Here is an 18,221-nt window from a genome sequence, read left to right on the forward strand (position 1 = left end):
TCGCTGTAGATTTAGCAGCACAGTACTGTAAAAACCTACAGTATAATAACACGTTTCTACAGTAAAATACCGTAATTTATATTGCATTCTGGATAATTTGTATTGAGCAGGAATATTTTAGTGTTTCTGTAACCTTACTGTAAACCTAGCTGTAATACACCAGACAATAATAAAGGATTTCTGTAACTGCTGGTGACTGGAGAATGGTGGATTTCTCGAAGTTCAGAAAGTTAAAAATAATTGAATTATCACGCTATAGTTTTTACACTACAATGTACATAATTTTTGGTGTGGAATGAAGCGGCAAATTCAGCCAGCGAACATTGCAAACACTCAGTCATTTCTGGTCGAAAACACAATTACAGAGTTAGAGGTCTACCCGTTGTTTCACCTCACTGCTCTCCCTACATTTTCAAATTTGACTCAGTGAATTAGCTTAGGATTTATTTATTCAAAACTAGAGTCGATGATTGTTGGAACAGTGGGGGAAAATTATTATTTTTTTGGTGCGTTTTATTTAGTTTCTGTATTTTTGCCTGTCAGTGACAAAAATTTCATTGGCCTTTATTTGGATTGGGAGAATTTGCAGAGCGAGCTTCCAAATCCAAAAAAGAGACAGGAGAAGAGCAAGAGAAAGTGGAACACTCATCTCAAACTTCGCCCACTCAAACCAATAGCAGATTGGAAGAGGACACTCCTCAAGCGTGATTCCTGATTCAGCATGAGAGCAATAGAGCTAGTGAGAAAAGCCCAAAGAAGGGAAATACTCCTCCCACATCCTGCCTACAATCCCCAAGAACCTCGAGGTGCTCGACTCTCATCCCTCAAGAGAGAGTCAAGCAAGGGAGGAGCTTCCCACTGCGAATGCTCCATCGAGAGCCTAACGCGCTCCATGCAAACGCTTGATTCTCATCCCGAGAGTCAAGCACGAACAGAACTTCCAACTGCGGATGCATCACAATGAATGCATCTAACTCCCTCAAAAGCTGAACACGTTCCATGCAGAAGCTTGATTGTATCCCCCTGAGAGACAGGCAAGTAAGAATGGAGCTTCCTACCTTGAATGCATCGCAATGAGTGTATCCTGCTCCCTCAAGAGTCGAACACGCTCCGATGGACTCCTAGCTTCACATGCACATACAAACAAAGTGGCTTCCTTAAGATAACAAAGCTGATAACGTGTAATGCAGGCACCCTTTTATAAGCTCGGGCACTCAATGTAACTTAATCGGACTACCATCAACCAATAAGACTGGCATGATTTCACAAGTGCTTGAGACACCGAGTTCTGCGGGTCAACAACTGATGCAGCATTGAGTTCCCTGAGAAAGGAAACCGCAGGGAAACTTCTCTTTTGAACTTCTTATCTTTTGTTGACAACAGATTTATAATCCATTCTCATTACAAACATAGGAAGATGTTTGGCACGTTGCAATTTCAAATGCACGTTATAAGCGATTTAAACTCACAGCACTTGAGTGTTCGTATGGAACAGCATTTACTGCAACCGAGCCACTTTGAGACACTCAAAACACTCATGTGAAAGGATCACAGTGCTGTGCAATCACTCTGAAACATGCAGCGCATAAGATTACATTTATATAATTACAATGCAGGCTTTGCGATTTGACAATCAGGCTAAAGAATATCGTGATATAGGGCATTGTTTGAATGAATAGAAAAAGTTACCGGCCAACTGGCGAGTAACAGTGTTTCATATACTCGACAATGTTGATTTTTACTTACATTTGGCGCTTGCCGAGTGTTATTTTTAGATCCTGGTAGTGTATAGGCAATTATTTACTGAATAATTTTTGTTTTCAAAGTGCATTTTAAATGCAACAAAAACGATTTGTATCTTTGAAAATTATGTATGCATATTGTAGGTAAAAAGGTGTTTGTTAAAAATGTGTTTTTCAAACAAAATGACAAAGTTGCTTTTCCATATGTCTCATGGTGCGTTATGATTACTGAATTAAGTTCAGTAGTAACTTTGCTTGGTTTATTATACAAGAAGCTGTAAAAAATAATTATACTAGTTCAATTAACAATTACCTGCTTTAAATGTAACAGGAAGTCATGTATTACAATTGCAACTCTAAAATACAAACCAAACTTGGATTTTGATAAGTAAATCACTTCATTACTCACTCTGTTCTACTGTAATACAGTATAATATTCTGTTCCTTATTATTATTATACAATATGGCAGCAGTAAGTCAGTCAGAACAAAGATCAGACTTTTCAAACACTTTTCAACTGAGGAATTTCAAATACACACTCCTTACACACACACACACACAAGTAAGAGGTCAAAAAGACACTGTTAATGTGTCTCTGAATGGCAACCAGTGACAGAGATATGTAGGACAGTGATGAAGTGCCTACCTGGAAGATTAAAAAGTGTGTTGAGGATGTAGAAGCGTTCTGTGTCATCACGCTGGATAAACTTGTTGGAATAGAGCTCTCGGATGTCAGGGCTGGCATGGGACACAGAAACATTTTAAGCACATTCTCCACAGGCTTCAACAGAGATCTGTAACCAAGCCCATCCATCGGGGGCCGGGATTACTCACCCTCGCAGGAAGTTAAAGCCATGGGCACAGACCAGGATGTTTCCGTAAGCATCAACCTTCAGGAGGTTGCCATACATGGTGTCAAACACAAGACCTCTGTAAAAAAGGACAATAATGGGTTAGATGTGCTAACTATCCTATAAATATAATATCACAAGATAATCTTGGTACTGATAACTTTCTCAAATATGGTCTGCCAATGAGAGTTCATTACCTTGTAGGGAAAGTGGGGTCGTAAACAAAACCGAGCAGTTCCTGTGGGTAGCCAATGGAGACCAGCCGTTCCACAGTCAGATCAAAGCCCAAAGATTCATATTCAGGGGATTTGTATACTACAGATAGAGAGGCATTCAGTGAGACAACATAAATAAAATCAACAGAAGACTACTATATAATTCCATTGGTTACATCCAGTATAGTCCTGTAATAAGTATTAATGTACCATAGAGGAATAGTTAATTTTATTTTAAAAATGCAAATTCTTCATTTACTCACCCTCATGTTGTTAAAAATCGGCATTACATTATTTATGCTGTCGAACACACACCAAGGTTTTTTTTTTTTTTTGCATACAATTACAGTCAATTGGATCCAAAACAGATTTTTTTGTGTGTGTGTGTGCTCCATGGTAGAAAGAATGCCATAAAGTTTTTCAATGACATGGTGAGTAAATTATGACAGAATGTTCACTTTTGTGTGAACTATGCCTTTTAGTATGATGCCTTACAACCGCTGTCACTTTCACCACATTAACATTTTTGGCTGAAATTTCTGTAAATTCCCTCCAAGTTAAAAGGAAGGGAGGGGGCTCAATAACCACCACTAACCAAAAATAAAACAGAAAGATGCATGGATGGTAACGTAAGTGTTGTATTTAAAGACACTCTCTGGGAGCGCTCTTTGGAACAGCACCTGTGATACGTGTCGACCCCAACCTTGTCCTTTCGCAGAGCAAGCGGAGGGTACCAGAACATTCATATTACAAAGGCTTAGCAGGGCCATGTATGCTCTGTGATCTAATCCAGTATGAAACCGAACCCACTTGCCCTAAAAGTTTTAAACCCATTTAGACCCCATGCTTGTGCAGAGGGATTTGGGTATTTCAGCAACAAAAGGCATTTTGCGTGACTCTAACTCCTATATTTGTTGTTCCATCCTCACACCCACATGAAGGAGAAATTTAAATAAGACATGTCTAGAACAACAGCTTCAGCAAAGCTGGTTGGTACTGTACACACAGACACTCAGCTCATGTTACATGTTGTTATGAAAGAGCTGGAAATGTGTTAGGCTTGTTGTTGATGAGACGGCAGGTCAAAGGGCAGAAACCCAGAAGGATCTCTTGAGAGTGGGGAATGAGAAGCAGAGGAGTGCCTCAGGTTGAACTCCTGGGTCCGTTGATACAGAAGATGGAGACCTTGGACCAAAACAACCTGCTTGTTGTTTGCAAGATTTCTGTTTTTCTACAATAGGCTTGTGTTCGTGCATGTCTGAAGATGAAGCATTATTCTGTTATGTTACTTAAGAACACATTTGTATTTGCAGCTGTTCTATTATGTGAATTTTGTCTTTCAAAGCTAATATTCTCAACAAACAAATACATAAATTCCCCTTAGACGGTCATTGACAGGTGATACATTCAATAAAACAAAACAAAAAAGGTTCTACACTCTGTCGTAAACCGTTGTTGAGCTATGATCGAAATGCTGTGTTGTTTTAAAATGTTTACAAGCTATGTCAATCTAATTTTAATTTATATTTTTTCTATAGCTACTAATTCCTTTGTTATTTTCCTAAACCATACAGACTGTCATAACCTATTTTTTTCCCAGTTCAATCAAACTGACTTGAACCAACCACAATTTACCAATATGTGAGTTAAAGGGTTAGTTCACCCAAAGATGTCACAAAAAATAGTCCATGTGACTCCAGTGGTTCAACCTTAATGTTATGAAATGAGAATCATTTTTATTGAATCACGAGTCACTGGAGTCACATGGACTATTTTAACGATGTCTTTACTACCTTTCTGGGCCTTGAAAGTGGCCATTGAAAGTGGCCATCTGACCCCTCTGTCAATGGAGGGGTCAGAAAGCTCTCGGATTTCATCAAAAAGATCTTCGTTTGTATTCCGAAGATGAACAAAGGTCTTACAGGTTTGAAACTACACAAGGGTGAGCAATTAATGACAAATTTTTCATTTTGGGGTGACTTTAAATGAGACTTCAAGTTATTTGTAGAATTGCATCCAGTGAGTTCCAGGTCTGTTCCAGGCCTTGTATCTTTCCAGATGTATGATAGACAGGCTGTTCAGGGGGAGGTGGATAAAACTGAATCCCCCACAGAGCCACGGCAGAAGTACTGGCGCACATAGGCAAGCAAACCCCAGCAGAGTCACTAACCCAGGCCAGATTCTTCCATCCAGATAGCAGCTGTACATAAACCCAGCTGCCCCTTTTCCCTTTCTGTTTTTCTCTCTCCTCTTTGCAATGTTCCACGAAGCTACAGCGAAACCTATTTTGAGCCTCTTTTTCCTCCTCAGTCACTATTCCCATCATCACTCTTTGCTTAACTGCATACCAGTGTTGACCTTGGACAATTTTGTCCCTGAGCTAGCACACTACTGCTAGGGTGAAATGAAAACATTTTTGGCAGTTTTACTGAGGTCTGCAGACAGAATATCTATACCTCATTATATGAGGCCTACATAAAAGTGGGATAAAGGTTTAAAGGGTGAAATTAGTTTATGATTATTAACAAAAAAGAAAGGTTATGAGGTTGCTGTGAAATACAGACGAAACTCAGAACATCAAACCTAACATGAACCATTAATGTATCTACTATTCAATTGAAGCCTCATCAATATAATATCAATAGATACGGAACCACAGGCACCACTAATCAGAGTATGTGCGATTGCACAGAATAAAATGCAGAGCGCCAAATACAGAAGATAGAGAATCAAGATAATTTATTTTGGATATATAAACGCTTGGACCAGATTCATAAAAGATTTGCTGTATCCACAAACTTGAACTTCATTCTCCACTTTAAAATGGAAAGGTGTATGCTAACCTGTTTCTTATAGGTAATATGACTAATATCTCTAGAGAATATAAATGTTGATTCAATGACTTTCATACACAGTCACTGGTTTCGTTCCTGAATGAATCAGCCACTTTAAATTAAACGTGCATGAATGCATAATGCTTCTATACTCATTAAGACAATGACTTGCCACCACCAATTACTTTTTTATTACATAATTTCATATTTCTATATTCAGATTTTTTACAATTTAAAACATAAATTTCATAACATTGTTTATGCAGTCGTAAGTTTATGTGTACCGGTAAATGCAATTCATGCTTCCTATAAGATGATGCTTTAAAAGGTTGGAAATCAATTGAAGGGGGCAAATATCGCCCCTTAATGGGAAAGTTATTTTCTGTCGAAGTCCATAGACAGAAATCATAGAACATATAAAAGCAAGGTTAAACATATGAGTTACTAAAAAAAGTTGACTTGACTTGCTTGGTTTGTGTGCAATGCAACTTGAGATTTGACGATGGTAGGGACTTGGGACTTGAACTTTTAAACACAGTTACTTTTAAGGGTGTTCATACTTGGGTTCACTCTTTACAAGAACCAACTAATACTACAAGTTACAATAAAACATTTTGTCTTAAATTCTTTCAAAGGTTCGAACCTTTGAGCTTTTAACACGTCAAATCTTGAATATTGGTGAAATGCTGTAAATTTCTGTCCACAAAAATGTTGGAAATGATGCAAATGTAAATGCAAATAAAGTGAACCTATAGTGCACATTGCCTTCCCAAAGGACGTTAAACTCACAGCACGTGCAGAAATGGAGTTAGATTTGTTTTATTGAATTATTAGCTTTTCAGAAACTCACGAACCCCCGTTTGCCAAACCCAACCAAAGATGGCTTGCTACTAGTCTTCTAACATGACAAAAATTATGTTCAGCTGGTTTATCTGGTCTGTGGCCAAAACCTTGCCTGGTGATGATCACTGATCAGCAAATCCAGTAAAGACCAGTAAGCCCCCTTTTTAACGGGGATAGGAGTTTTAATGGGCAAGATCAAATCTTCATCATAACTAATTTAAGCTGTCGCCAGAGAGCTTTCACCTCCATGACTGGCGACAGTAAGATGATGCCAGATAAATAATGCCGTAGACTTCTGTATAATATATGACAAATACGTCCACATGCTTCCATTTACAACATCTTATATTTGTCATTCCAGATTCTACAGCTACAAACTTGTTTGCAATGACCTGTGCATCACCCTATAGGTCCACTCTTTCATCCCCCATACACAGAATACACTCCTGGACAGATTATTACACATGAATACGTGGATCAGCAGGAGGGTATGATGTCAGGCAGGAGTTCATAGCTCATGTTACCCTTTCGTAAGAAAATGTCATTTATATTCGATGTACAGGATAAACAAACTCCCCCGACCTTTCAGTCCGTCCATCAAGCTCTCCCTCATTAACACGTACTTGCTGCATTAAGCCTCTGGTTGACTTTGGACTGCTGTCAGGTTCTTAAACAACAGCATATAGACTGCACTTAATGTGTCTTTCCTATACTAAATTCATTTTAAAAATGTAAGTTCTGAAGTAAATGTTACTCTGCTATTTAAACAGGGTTTTATTTCTCTGTCCTGTGAAAAAGACTTTAGTCTATAGTACAAAGAATGCAGAGGTGGTGGGCTTCCTCTGTGATTTAATAGACTGCCAGGTTGAAGAGCTGTCAACACCAAGCTTAGATGGAGAGTTTGTTCCACAGCTCTGTACACGTGCAGGGTATTATTTTGCACGCTGGTCCCAATCACAAAGGGGATTTGGTTGGGCAATGGACTCAATAAGCGACAGGAAATATTAAACAGGGCTTGGATCTAGCATTGTGTTGGAAAGTGGTCCTAAACCCTGTATGGTTTGGTACAATGATTCTTTGTAGCCTGGATTTGAGATCAACAATGAATACTAACATCTATTAATATTCCATTGTACTGCCAAAAGAAAATTTGTCTCCACCAAGAGTGAAAAGGGATTTTTTTTCTTGAGAGAGTATAATATTTTAATGGAATTAATAAAAGGTAGACTGGTAATTGAAGAATTTTAAAGAGATAGTTGACAATTCTGTCATCATTACTCACCATTATGGTGTTCCAAACCTGTATGACTTTCATTATTTTGCTTAACACTAAGACATTTTTTTCAAAATATGTTTTTCTTGTTATTCAAATCTCATGTTTTTATGTCCATACAAATAAAGTCAAAGCGGTCCATTGTTGTTTTGAAATCAATAACTTTCATTGTATGGACAAAACCAGTAAAAACATTATTTTAAATATTGTCTTCTGTGTTCAGCAGAATAAATCAAGTCATGCAGGTTTTGAATGAGATCAGGGTGAGTAAACAATTTCATTTTTACAAATTATTTGGTTAACTATCAAGATTGATGTATTAAAAGTTAGTTGGCTAAAAAGCACATCTCAAGATTGTAAGACAACAGTATGTTATGTTTGCCAAAGAACTTGCTGTTAATGACTGATATTGATTTTTGAGGACCTCTGAACTGTGGTTGCAACCTGATCAGAGGATGAGAAACAACATAGGGTTTGTACTTGTAAACATTTGCACTTGGTTACAGCCAGCTGTAATGTGGAGGATGTCAACAGCTGAGAAGCCTTCAGCTCAGGCCACATTAGCCGGTTGGCTACGATACACGCTATCCACCTCTTAAGAGCCATCAATTCTAACTGTCAAATAACTGATCTGCTCTCTCATGGCCCACAGCCCAGATTTAGTGAGGACTTTATCCACCACCAGCAGTTGAGTCCCTGGGACCAATAACAGAAAGCAAAGGGATTTCAGAAACCCAATGCATCTGATCCATGTTAAACTGCTGCACCATAAAAACCAAACCCTCTCTTATTTCAGGCTCTTGGATCACCTAACTGACATAAATATATTAAGCTGTAAATAATTGGCTTGTTTATGCTGATAGTCATTTAAACAAACTAAGCCCCTAGCCAACAATACAAACTATGGTTTAGATCACATAAAATAGAACACTTTAAGCCAGATTTACAAAACACGGCAAATTAGCATGAGAGCGCAATTCCAAAAAAGCGCATATGGGACTGGAAAGTTCTGCAATTAAAGAACACAGACGCATCTAGATAATTTCCATAATTACCAACGTAATCTACCAAGAGCAGCGCAAATTAGCTTCTGGTTTAAGACATGCTTTTTTGGGGCGGTAAATAATGGCGCAAATACCAGTAAATTGATGAGCGCAAACCTTAGTAAATCTACTTGCATGTTTTTTTTTAATACTCTTCTCTCACTCTTCTCCTACAAATGCATATGCAATAAGGTCAGCCGCAAAAAAAAACAGTGTCCTTGCCTTTTCAGCGCTAATTTCCACTGCATGTCTTTAGTAAATCCTGACAGAAGTTTTCTAACGGCAAAAGAGCGTTTGCGCTGGCGCAAGTAAATCTGGCCCTTTGTGTATAAGAGACATCACCTCGGTTTTCCAGATTCCAAAACCAGACGAGGGGTAGCTAAATATACCCAAGAATCCTACTGTATGTTTACCCTGAAATTCTAAGCAAGAGTGTTACTGGATCTATTTGAGAGACATAAACATACTGTAGATCTATCAAAACAGACGTTTGACTGTAAACAATTATGAGTGATCATCAATTAAAGTAGGAAACATCTCACCTGCTAAAGTGTAGTCCATGTCAAAGCCAAAGCATTTAATCTTTTCCATGGCCAGACTTCTGTTCACAAACACTCTGAGGAAGAAAGGGAACAGTCAGAGGTATATTTGGTTGAAATATTCTGCAAAGATTAGGAACCAATTAAAATAGTTTAAAAACAAGACCGTGATTTTCCAGAACCTAAAGACCTTATTCAAACATTCTTGAAGTGAAGGATTTATATCAATCCATCAATCTACTAAGACAAACTCCAGTCAGATGCTACTTCATTTCATAATAAAATAAATTAAAATAAATATATTTAAATTTTAGAGAAAGGGATACCTTTCAGAAACAATATCAAAAACCAATACAGTATGGCATTCCAGGCAATAAATAAACTCCCATTCCCTGTGACGGGATCAAGATTATATGCATTTATATTGCACACTGACTAACTCTATGCTTTAGTCCATAAATCATTGTATGTAATGCCAAGATATGAACACAAAGGAAATTCTGAATCACTCTGTGCGTGCATATAATCTGATACTGACAGAGATAAATCACAGAAAACAACAGACGGATATTTCTGCACTGTCATTGCATCCATAATTTTACAAAAGTGTTAAATATTGCATGCGGAAGCAATTTCAATTATATGAAATAACAAATTAAAAAATCTCACACAGCAGCTGAACATATGTTTAGTATATTTTCACTACAAAAAAAAGATCATTAGAGACTTAAAGCTTAATGATTTTTCAACCCGATAAAAATGTACAAAATTTTAAAAAAGAGGGAAATTCTACACACACACACACAAAAAGAGTATTAACACTACCAACATTTTTTTTTAATCAAACCTACCTTGTGGTGGCATAACATTGGACTACATCCCATGATTCACTTTTCCAGGTAGGACCTGTGCGCTGCATTCTGAGTGGATGTTACTGCTCTATCTGATCTGTCAAGCCCATTTCCCTGTTCACCCTGTTACCCCCAGAGTTCAAACAATAGCCCCCTCTCTCTGCTTTCTTGTCATTGAATTTCTGACTTGTTGCAAAAATGATTGTGCCAGTTCTATAGCATTCTCTGTTGTTGTGCCAGTTGTTGAGTTAGGGGTTGTTTGCTTCCCTTCAAAGACATCTAGAACAATCAACAACGGCAGGAAGAACCAGGCAGGCGCAGCGGCTCAGACAACAGAGTGTGCATCACTAGTTAGAGACAGCTGCTAAACAGATTACTCTTGTATCTCAAATGAATCCTCATTGTTGCCCTATACTGTAATAGGCTACTTATACTGTACCAGAGACATTATAATGGGGAGGAGGCAGATCACTTGTATAGAAATGAATGGAAGAAATATGGGACCTGTAAAATGGGAAGTCCCACCTTTTTGAGTTTGTTTACTCACGAATGTTCATGTGAAAATTAAAGCTTTTAAAGACCCCCTGTGGTGAAAATCAAGTTTTTAATGTTGCTTATATGTCTATGTGGTGTTTTTAATATGCTTTAAGACAACCCATATGCAAATTCATAAGTCAACACCATTGCTGAGTGTTTTCTCCTTAAAACTGCAGTGTTTATGTTATGTTAAGTTAACTACCTTTGTAAGAAATCACGTCAACATGTGGGCAGGCTTTATCATATCATTACTATACTCTGAAGCAGGGGAGTCTCAAGAGAAGCCAGGTATGTTTTTCTGTTGATATGAAAAATCGGGTACATTTAGCAAACCAATTTAGAGGGTGAATTGTGTGTATGATGTGTATTACGATGTTATGATGAACTAGGCTATATGCCTTTTCTCCACTGATGTTCTAAGTTGTTCAAAGCGTTTCTAAGGATGCTGGTTTTTAGAAGGCAGCTGTCTGACTATGAGATGGCAAACGGGAACATGGTTTGTGTAACATTAGCAACACATTATTAAATGTTTAATAACGTAGTCAAGCAAAAGGCTAATCATATTAATTACCATAGTGTCAAACGTTGTGGAGAGCGATACATAAAACGCATTATCATTCTAATACATCGACTTAGAGAACCTGTATGAGTGCGTGGAGACGGGGCTAATTTGCACATTCATGGATCCGCGAAAAACGTTTAAATAGGTTGGAACAAATGTTTTAATATGTCATTTTGGTGATCAAAGGCGAGTTTTAAGGCATAAAATTATTGACTACAGGACTTTCAGTGATTTGAGCATTGTTTTTTAGTTTAGTAATATTTTGTTGAAATTAGTGATGCACCAATTTTTTTTATTATTTTTTTTCGAAACCAAAATTCAAGTTTACAATTAGCCCAAAACCAAAAAAAAAAGTTGGACAATTGGGGAATTGAGTAATTGAACTCGTTATGCTGTTCAGGGTGTTGTGTTCTCAGGTGATACATTAAATCTTCGGTAACGAGTTGTCTCTTGATATTTCAGCGGGAAATTTTTTACATATTACTGCTTTAGCATAATATTTGTAGCTTATTCAAGTTGTTTGCACGAAATGGACACATGGTCCAAGCGTGTTATCGGAGAAACATTAAAGGAACACTCTGACTTTTTGGGACTTTAGCCTATTCACCTTATTCCCCAGAGTTACATAAGTCCATACATACCTTTTTCATCTCCGTGCGTGCTATAAGTCTGTTTGACGCACCCACCGCTAGCCTAGCTTAGCACAAAGACTGGATGTAAATGGTTGCAGCTAGCATACTAATCCAAATAAGTGACAAAATAACGCAAACATTTTCCTATTTACATGTTGTGATTTGTATAGTCACAGAGTGTACAAAAAACAAAGTCACATGAGACACAGACATATTTTAACCGTATAAATACTGGGAACTATATTCTCTGAAGGCGAAGCACTGCTACTTGGGCGGAGTGATAACCGCAGCACCTATACGGTTAAAATATGTCTGTGTCTCATGTGACTTTGTTTTTTGTACACTCTGTGACTATACAAATCACAACATGTAAATAGGAAAATGTTTGCGTTATTTTGGTCACTTATTTGGATTAGTATGCTAGCTGCAACCATTCACATCCAGTCTTTGTGCTAAGCTAGGCTAGCGATGGGTTCGTCAAACAGACTTATAGCACGCACGGAGATGAAAAAGGTATGTATGGACTTATCTAACTCTGGGGGATAAGGTGAATAGGCTAAAGTCCCAAAAAGTCGGAGTGTTCCTTTAACTGTTTTGGTGAATGACTTTGGTCAATGATCTCTATCTCTTAATGATGACATTTCAACAAGTGATACACCAAAGTTTTGGCAACCGTTTGAAAATATTCCAAAACATTCCAAACAAAAAAATCTGGTTCTGCCTGAATATTTTAGAATGGTTGCCGAAATGTTGGGGCATCACTGAGAAAATCCCTGAGCCTAGAGGCCTGTGTAGAACTTAATCCACCCCTGGATGGTTTGCAGGTTATTGTATGCTTATTACCTATATAAATAGCCTGGGAGTGTTACAAAGATGGCCGCTGCATGAACTGAGTTACCTTAAAAAAGACTTTGACTGTACTAAGGGTCACAGATTTAGTCATTCTACAATATACATGGACTATAATCTTGTTTCTATTTTGTAATATATTTAACAGCTCCACCACTAAGTTTCAGAGAGTTGACAAATTTTTCACTGCACATCACACACACCAGATAACACCACTGCTTTTGGACCTCAAATAGCCAGACAGTGGAATCCTTGCCTTGACACTCACATTTACTTTTCCTTATCTCAACCCACTTATCTGGGTAATGGAAAAAGACAGTGAACTTTTGGCTTCAGCACAGAGAGATGTAAAGTCAAAGTTCATGTTAAGTAGGAAGAGTAAACTACACTTACAGATGTAACCTTTGGTTGGATTAATGCCACAAGTGGGACGTCACATATTAAGTGAGGCAGTTTTTTACGAAGAACCGTATGACCCTCCTTATATAGAAGATTGCATAAGTCCACTGCATGGCAGTTCACCGCACAAACATATTTGTGGGGTTGCACAAGCTCCTCTATGTTTCTCAGTCAAGTGTTCCGCCATGCCCATTTCCAGTATGTAGTTTGAACCAAAGATGCAGGGTTTGGCCTATAATTAGGTAGCTTTGTTCTTTATTTTAGCAGAAAATCTTAATTTACCAGTGGAGCTGCTGTCTAAATACTAGTATGCTTTCTTGAAAGAGTGGCTTACATTCTTAAAGCAGCACACAAAATGCAAAAATCATAGAGCGTGTGCTAATGGAATGCTCAGTATACAATTCGCCTTTGGCTAAGCCACACCCTAGAATGTAGATTGACCAATCACAGCGCAGCCAAGAACGAGCTCCCACAGAGGTCCGACACTTTTTCACAGCGCTCCATTGACTTTAACACAGGCGTCTCATATTTTTGGTCTCGGCAGGCTATTACCGTCGCAGTTAGGGTTAAAAATATGGTTAAACGTTGTGCCTGGGGCATTTGTAACACAGATGGGCTACGCGTTTCCCAGAGAGGTTGTAGGGGGTGTCCGTTTTTGTCCCTTTCCAAAACCGAAGTCAAATCCTGACAAGTGTCGTCTTTGGATTAAACTGTGTGGACGTCCTCACAGTCAGCGAAACCCCTCAAGGATCAACAAGCACACTTTTGTGCTCTAAGATAAATTTAGCTTTTAACCTTACTGTGAAGTTATACTAGTTAGACAGTTTTATGCTGTTTAGGTTATGATTTCGGTTCTCTACCCTAATTGTTGATACGCTAGCACACGCTGCTAATAAATACAACGTTATACTCGCGTAGTCCGTTTGCTTTGTAATAACGATTATAGAAGTGAATAGAGACCTACCCAGCTTTGCATGAACAGTGTTGCTCCTTGATATTGTTAGTCCCAGCCTCTGTCTCGATTAGTAGGATATGCGGTGGTTCATTTTTTTTACTATGACCCTATGCTTTTGCCTCTATTTGGATGCCTTGTTGTTGCTTGCATTTCACCTGTATGTCTTGAATAGCCTTCGAACGCATATTCCAGCCCCTTTTGCCTACTTCTATCGGACACTTTATTTGCTGCTTTATAAAAGTTTGATAAAATTTCAGCAGGAAGAGCTGTCACAGCATAAGCCATGTTAAAACCAAACCAGAGCCCAGATTAAGTTGTCGGACGTACCAACAGTAACTAAGGGGGGCGGGGCTTAGCCAAAGGTGAATTACAACTATTATACACTCAATGGGCTCTTCTAAAATTAGTGGATTGCAAACAAATTAAAAAGTGAATTAAAATAAAAAATTAAAATTAAAGTGAAATCGGTGTAAATATTCAAAATGCTATTTCCTTCTGAGGAAGCCTAGCGACTCAACTTTAAACACAGTGACAGTCATTATACTATACAGTCAGTCTGCTCTTCTGTTATACCTATGGTAGGCCTCTCTCCTGTATTTCTTCATTGCCAGGCCATCCATGTTTGCCGGAAGGTCTGCATAGTTCTGAAGTCGATCACTCCATGATGTCGTCATCATTAAATTTGTCAGTTCTGAGTCTGTAAAGAGATTTAAAACACCTATTAAATACTTCAAGAAATAATAGAAAAACCTCAAGCAATGCATTTTAAGTGATTCTTCGTTCTCTTAGGCACCAAAAGATTCCATTAAAGAATGAATGCACTTAGGTTTCTTAGATTGGATTAGTTATTATCTGTAGATTCTAATCACCCATTAAGCAAGCCAATACACAACTTCTGTGCCCGCTTATGTGCCAACTTCTAATCTAATTGCATCAGAATCAAGAAAGACAAGAATAACAGCTGACTGATTTGATTAATGATTATCTGAGTAATTTAAATAGAAAGCATTACGCCTTGAAATGCTTTGTCTGGCTGTTTCTCACATACTGTAAAAAAACACAAACACACACACACACACACACACACACACACACACACACACACACACACACACACACACACACACACACACACACACACACACACACACACACACACACACACACACACACAAAACCAGCAAGAGTAATTGTGAAATCGATTTTTTGTTTACTGCTTGACAGGTATTAGCCTAGGCCAGGCCCTATGTCTTGTATTATATTTTCACAACTTCTGGTAAAGAACTGTCTTCCTGATTAGTTTGTCAATATGCGTCTAAGATGCTTCATTTTTGGTATGGAAACAGTTTAAGTTCTGTGAGCAAAATGCAAGCAAGCAAGCAGAACACAGACAACCAGATATGTTCTTCCCTCTTTCTCTTGAAAGAAGTTAAATTACACTTCAGAAAAGAAAATGAAGCACCATTCAAACTATTGAAGCAAGATGAATGACATGCAGCATAGAAGCTTGAGTCAGCATACTGGGGCCATTGGCCTTCACAAAGGCTGACTTGCACAAACAAGCTGGAGACCTTAAGGGCAAAGGAAGGAGATTTTCCCACCAGCCGTCTATTTTATGATCCTAATGTTGAGGGAAAAGGGGATGTCAGTGAGACAGTAAGGTTTGAAAAGAACTCCAGGCGGTGCTGCTGACATCATTTTTCTCAGATATAATAGGATAGCTTGCTTTTTAGAAATGCATTTTATCATTCTTTCTCTTTTTCAAATATTTAGACATGCTCCTTAAGACATACAAAAGGTGAAAAAAAAGTCCTCCTTCCCCAAAAAAAGTAGGTTAAATCCCTTTCATTTATTAAGCAAAAACTTACACCAAGCGGGCAGCTAGGCTAATCACTGTGGTCTATCAGACGGATTTGCATCAACATTTTTGGGAAAACCAGAAAAAGAAAGAAGGTTTTTTGAGTACTTTTGGTCCTTGAACACCAAATAGACCCACAAAAAGAAAACCTTTTTTTCTGAAAGTTGTTTATATTGGCAGGATGTTCAGCTGTCATGGGAGAAGTTGAAGGTTGTTGGGTTTTGGTAACCTTGCAGCGGGTAGCTCTATATTTCGCAATATTTAACAATTTTTTCACAAATAGTACAGATTAGGTATTCCCAAAACTCTAATAGTTTGACCCAGATCTAGTTTAGAAACGTTATGCCAAGTAATTACCTCCCTACAAAATCTTACAGCAGCAATAAAACACTGGAGATGAAAACTTACTCATAAGTTAACCTGAACCAATGTGTTGCTTGCCCTATTTAGATGCCTTTTTGCACAATCATAACCACAAAAAGTTACATTCAGCAGCTAAAAACAAGGACAAAGCCCCCGAGGACGTTATGGGCTTGCTAAGGCCAAGCAGCTATAGAATTTCCCACGAAAATGGCTGAAATAGAGCTTGACAATAGACCAGTATTGATGTGTAAAGGATGTATTAACGTTGAGCATTCATAATATTCGGTATCGCGTCTGGTATCTTGTTTATTTACGCTCTGGTAAAATATATTTTGACTAGAGTTCGTCAAATCCTGACTGAAGCACACAGCGCACTGCTAAACATCATGTTGAGCTTCGCTTCGCGCAGAGCATCAAACATCACCGATCTGTTTATGTAACGTTAAGCAGAACAGTAGCGAATAGACATTCACACAAAGCCTACAAAAAGACCGTTGACATTAACAACAACTGTAAGTTCAACCCGATTCGCTCACTCACCTTCCGTCAATGCACAAAAAGCTCAAGTGCACCGGTAGCGCTGTAAACCGCGATCGCTTCAGGAAATAGCCTATCAATAAGACAGAAATCGCTGCAGTAGCTACTCAAAGTGAAGCTGCAAGTCTTACTGTTAATGTGAATCAAAAGCTCGTCTTTTCATAACCGTGTTGTAAGCAGTTGTTGAGGGGCAGGACGAGGCGGTGCTTGCGCTGTGCTACATCCAGAAGAGGAGGAGCGAAACCTGTCAACACATCAGAGACGGTGTAATGTGAAGGCGGGACAGGCGGACTCTTGAAGATGGTTGGTCTACTGGCAGATCATTGTTTACTGGGTTTTTAGCCTGATTGCTTACGGCAATACTTTAAAGTAAGGTGTAACGAAATAGTTTAAATAAGCTGACTAAATCTAGTAAATAGGTGTTTTCAAAGGAGGCCTCAAAGGGGATTGCTGGGGGTCAGTGCAAAAGCTGTGTAAAAATGTAACAAAAAACAACAACAAAAAAACAAGATTGAAATGACTTAATAAATAAAAGTTGATTAATTTTTTTTTAATGGATTTAAATCAAACTACGTATTGCTATACTTGAAAAAAAATGTAACTCAATATTTTTCAAATATTATTTTAATAATAATTCAAATTGAAACTATCACATAGCTTTAATAATAATTTGTATTTATAATAACAATAATAGGGTTAAAGGATGTTAAAGGATGATCATATTGTATAACGTTACACATCCAAATTGTGGTGAACAATAGCATAAATTATGTATTTAAGAAATGGGCCTATTATGAACTAACAATGTATTTATAATAGGTTACACATTAGTTTAAGGTCATTGTTACAGTGTAATTATTAATGAATTAATGGATTAAAATTAATTATTAAATGGCTTGGTTGAATTCTAATGTAGAATGCGGTCTGTTATTTCTTGATAACAGACCGCTGCTAAGGATAACACACCGTTGCCATGAAAAACAGAGCGTTGCCATGGACACAGTGTTCTTTAGCGGAAGCAATTCAATCGTTTTTAAATCAATAAACTCCTTTTTAAGTCAATATTTTGTGTCAAATTATTGATTTATTTGGTAGGTAGCCAAGTAATAAGTGGGATAATGTAGAGCAAGGGGGTTGTTATAGCGAATACAACCCCGACAGGCTGATCAGGACCCCGACGCGAAGCGGAGGCTGTAACAACCGCCTCGCTCTACATTATCCCTTACTTAATAACATGTATTTACTATAGGGTTATGGTAGGATTAGGGTTTGGTTGAGGGTTCGTTGCATGTAATTAAGCATAATTTACTGTTATTACTAAGGTAAATTCATGCAACA

At 38.0% G+C, this 18,221-nt stretch overlaps 1 protein-coding gene across 3 annotated transcripts in view; it reads right to left on the bottom strand.

The window, feature by feature from the left end:
- Positions 1-17,310, bottom strand: part of nt5c2b (5'-nucleotidase, cytosolic IIb) — a 34,198-nt gene extending 16,888 nt beyond the window's left edge. Inside the window, exons 1-6 of one of the 3 annotated variants that reach the window (XM_079615728.1) lie at positions 16,887-17,310; positions 14,699-14,822; positions 9,344-9,417; positions 2,791-2,908; positions 2,577-2,672; positions 2,389-2,480 (exon numbers count right to left, since the gene is read on the bottom strand). In XM_079615728.1, the coding sequence (XP_079471854.1) occupies positions 2,389-2,480; positions 2,577-2,672; positions 2,791-2,908; positions 9,344-9,417; positions 14,699-14,802 (484 nt within the window). In that variant the 5' untranslated portion in view covers positions 14,803-14,822; positions 16,887-17,310. Of the gene's footprint in view, positions 1-2,388; positions 2,481-2,576; positions 2,673-2,790; positions 2,909-9,343; positions 9,418-10,191; positions 10,674-14,698; positions 14,823-16,886 lie in introns of those variants that run through there. The other 2 variants (XM_079615727.1, XM_079615729.1) reach the window with 2 other exon arrangements.
- Positions 17,311-18,221: the final 911 nt, after the last annotated feature.

The sequence above is a fragment of the Phoxinus phoxinus genome (genome assembly GCF_949152265.1).
Source record: "Phoxinus phoxinus genome assembly, chromosome: 6".
Classification (NCBI taxonomy): Eukaryota; Metazoa; Chordata; class Actinopteri; order Cypriniformes; family Leuciscidae; genus Phoxinus; species Phoxinus phoxinus.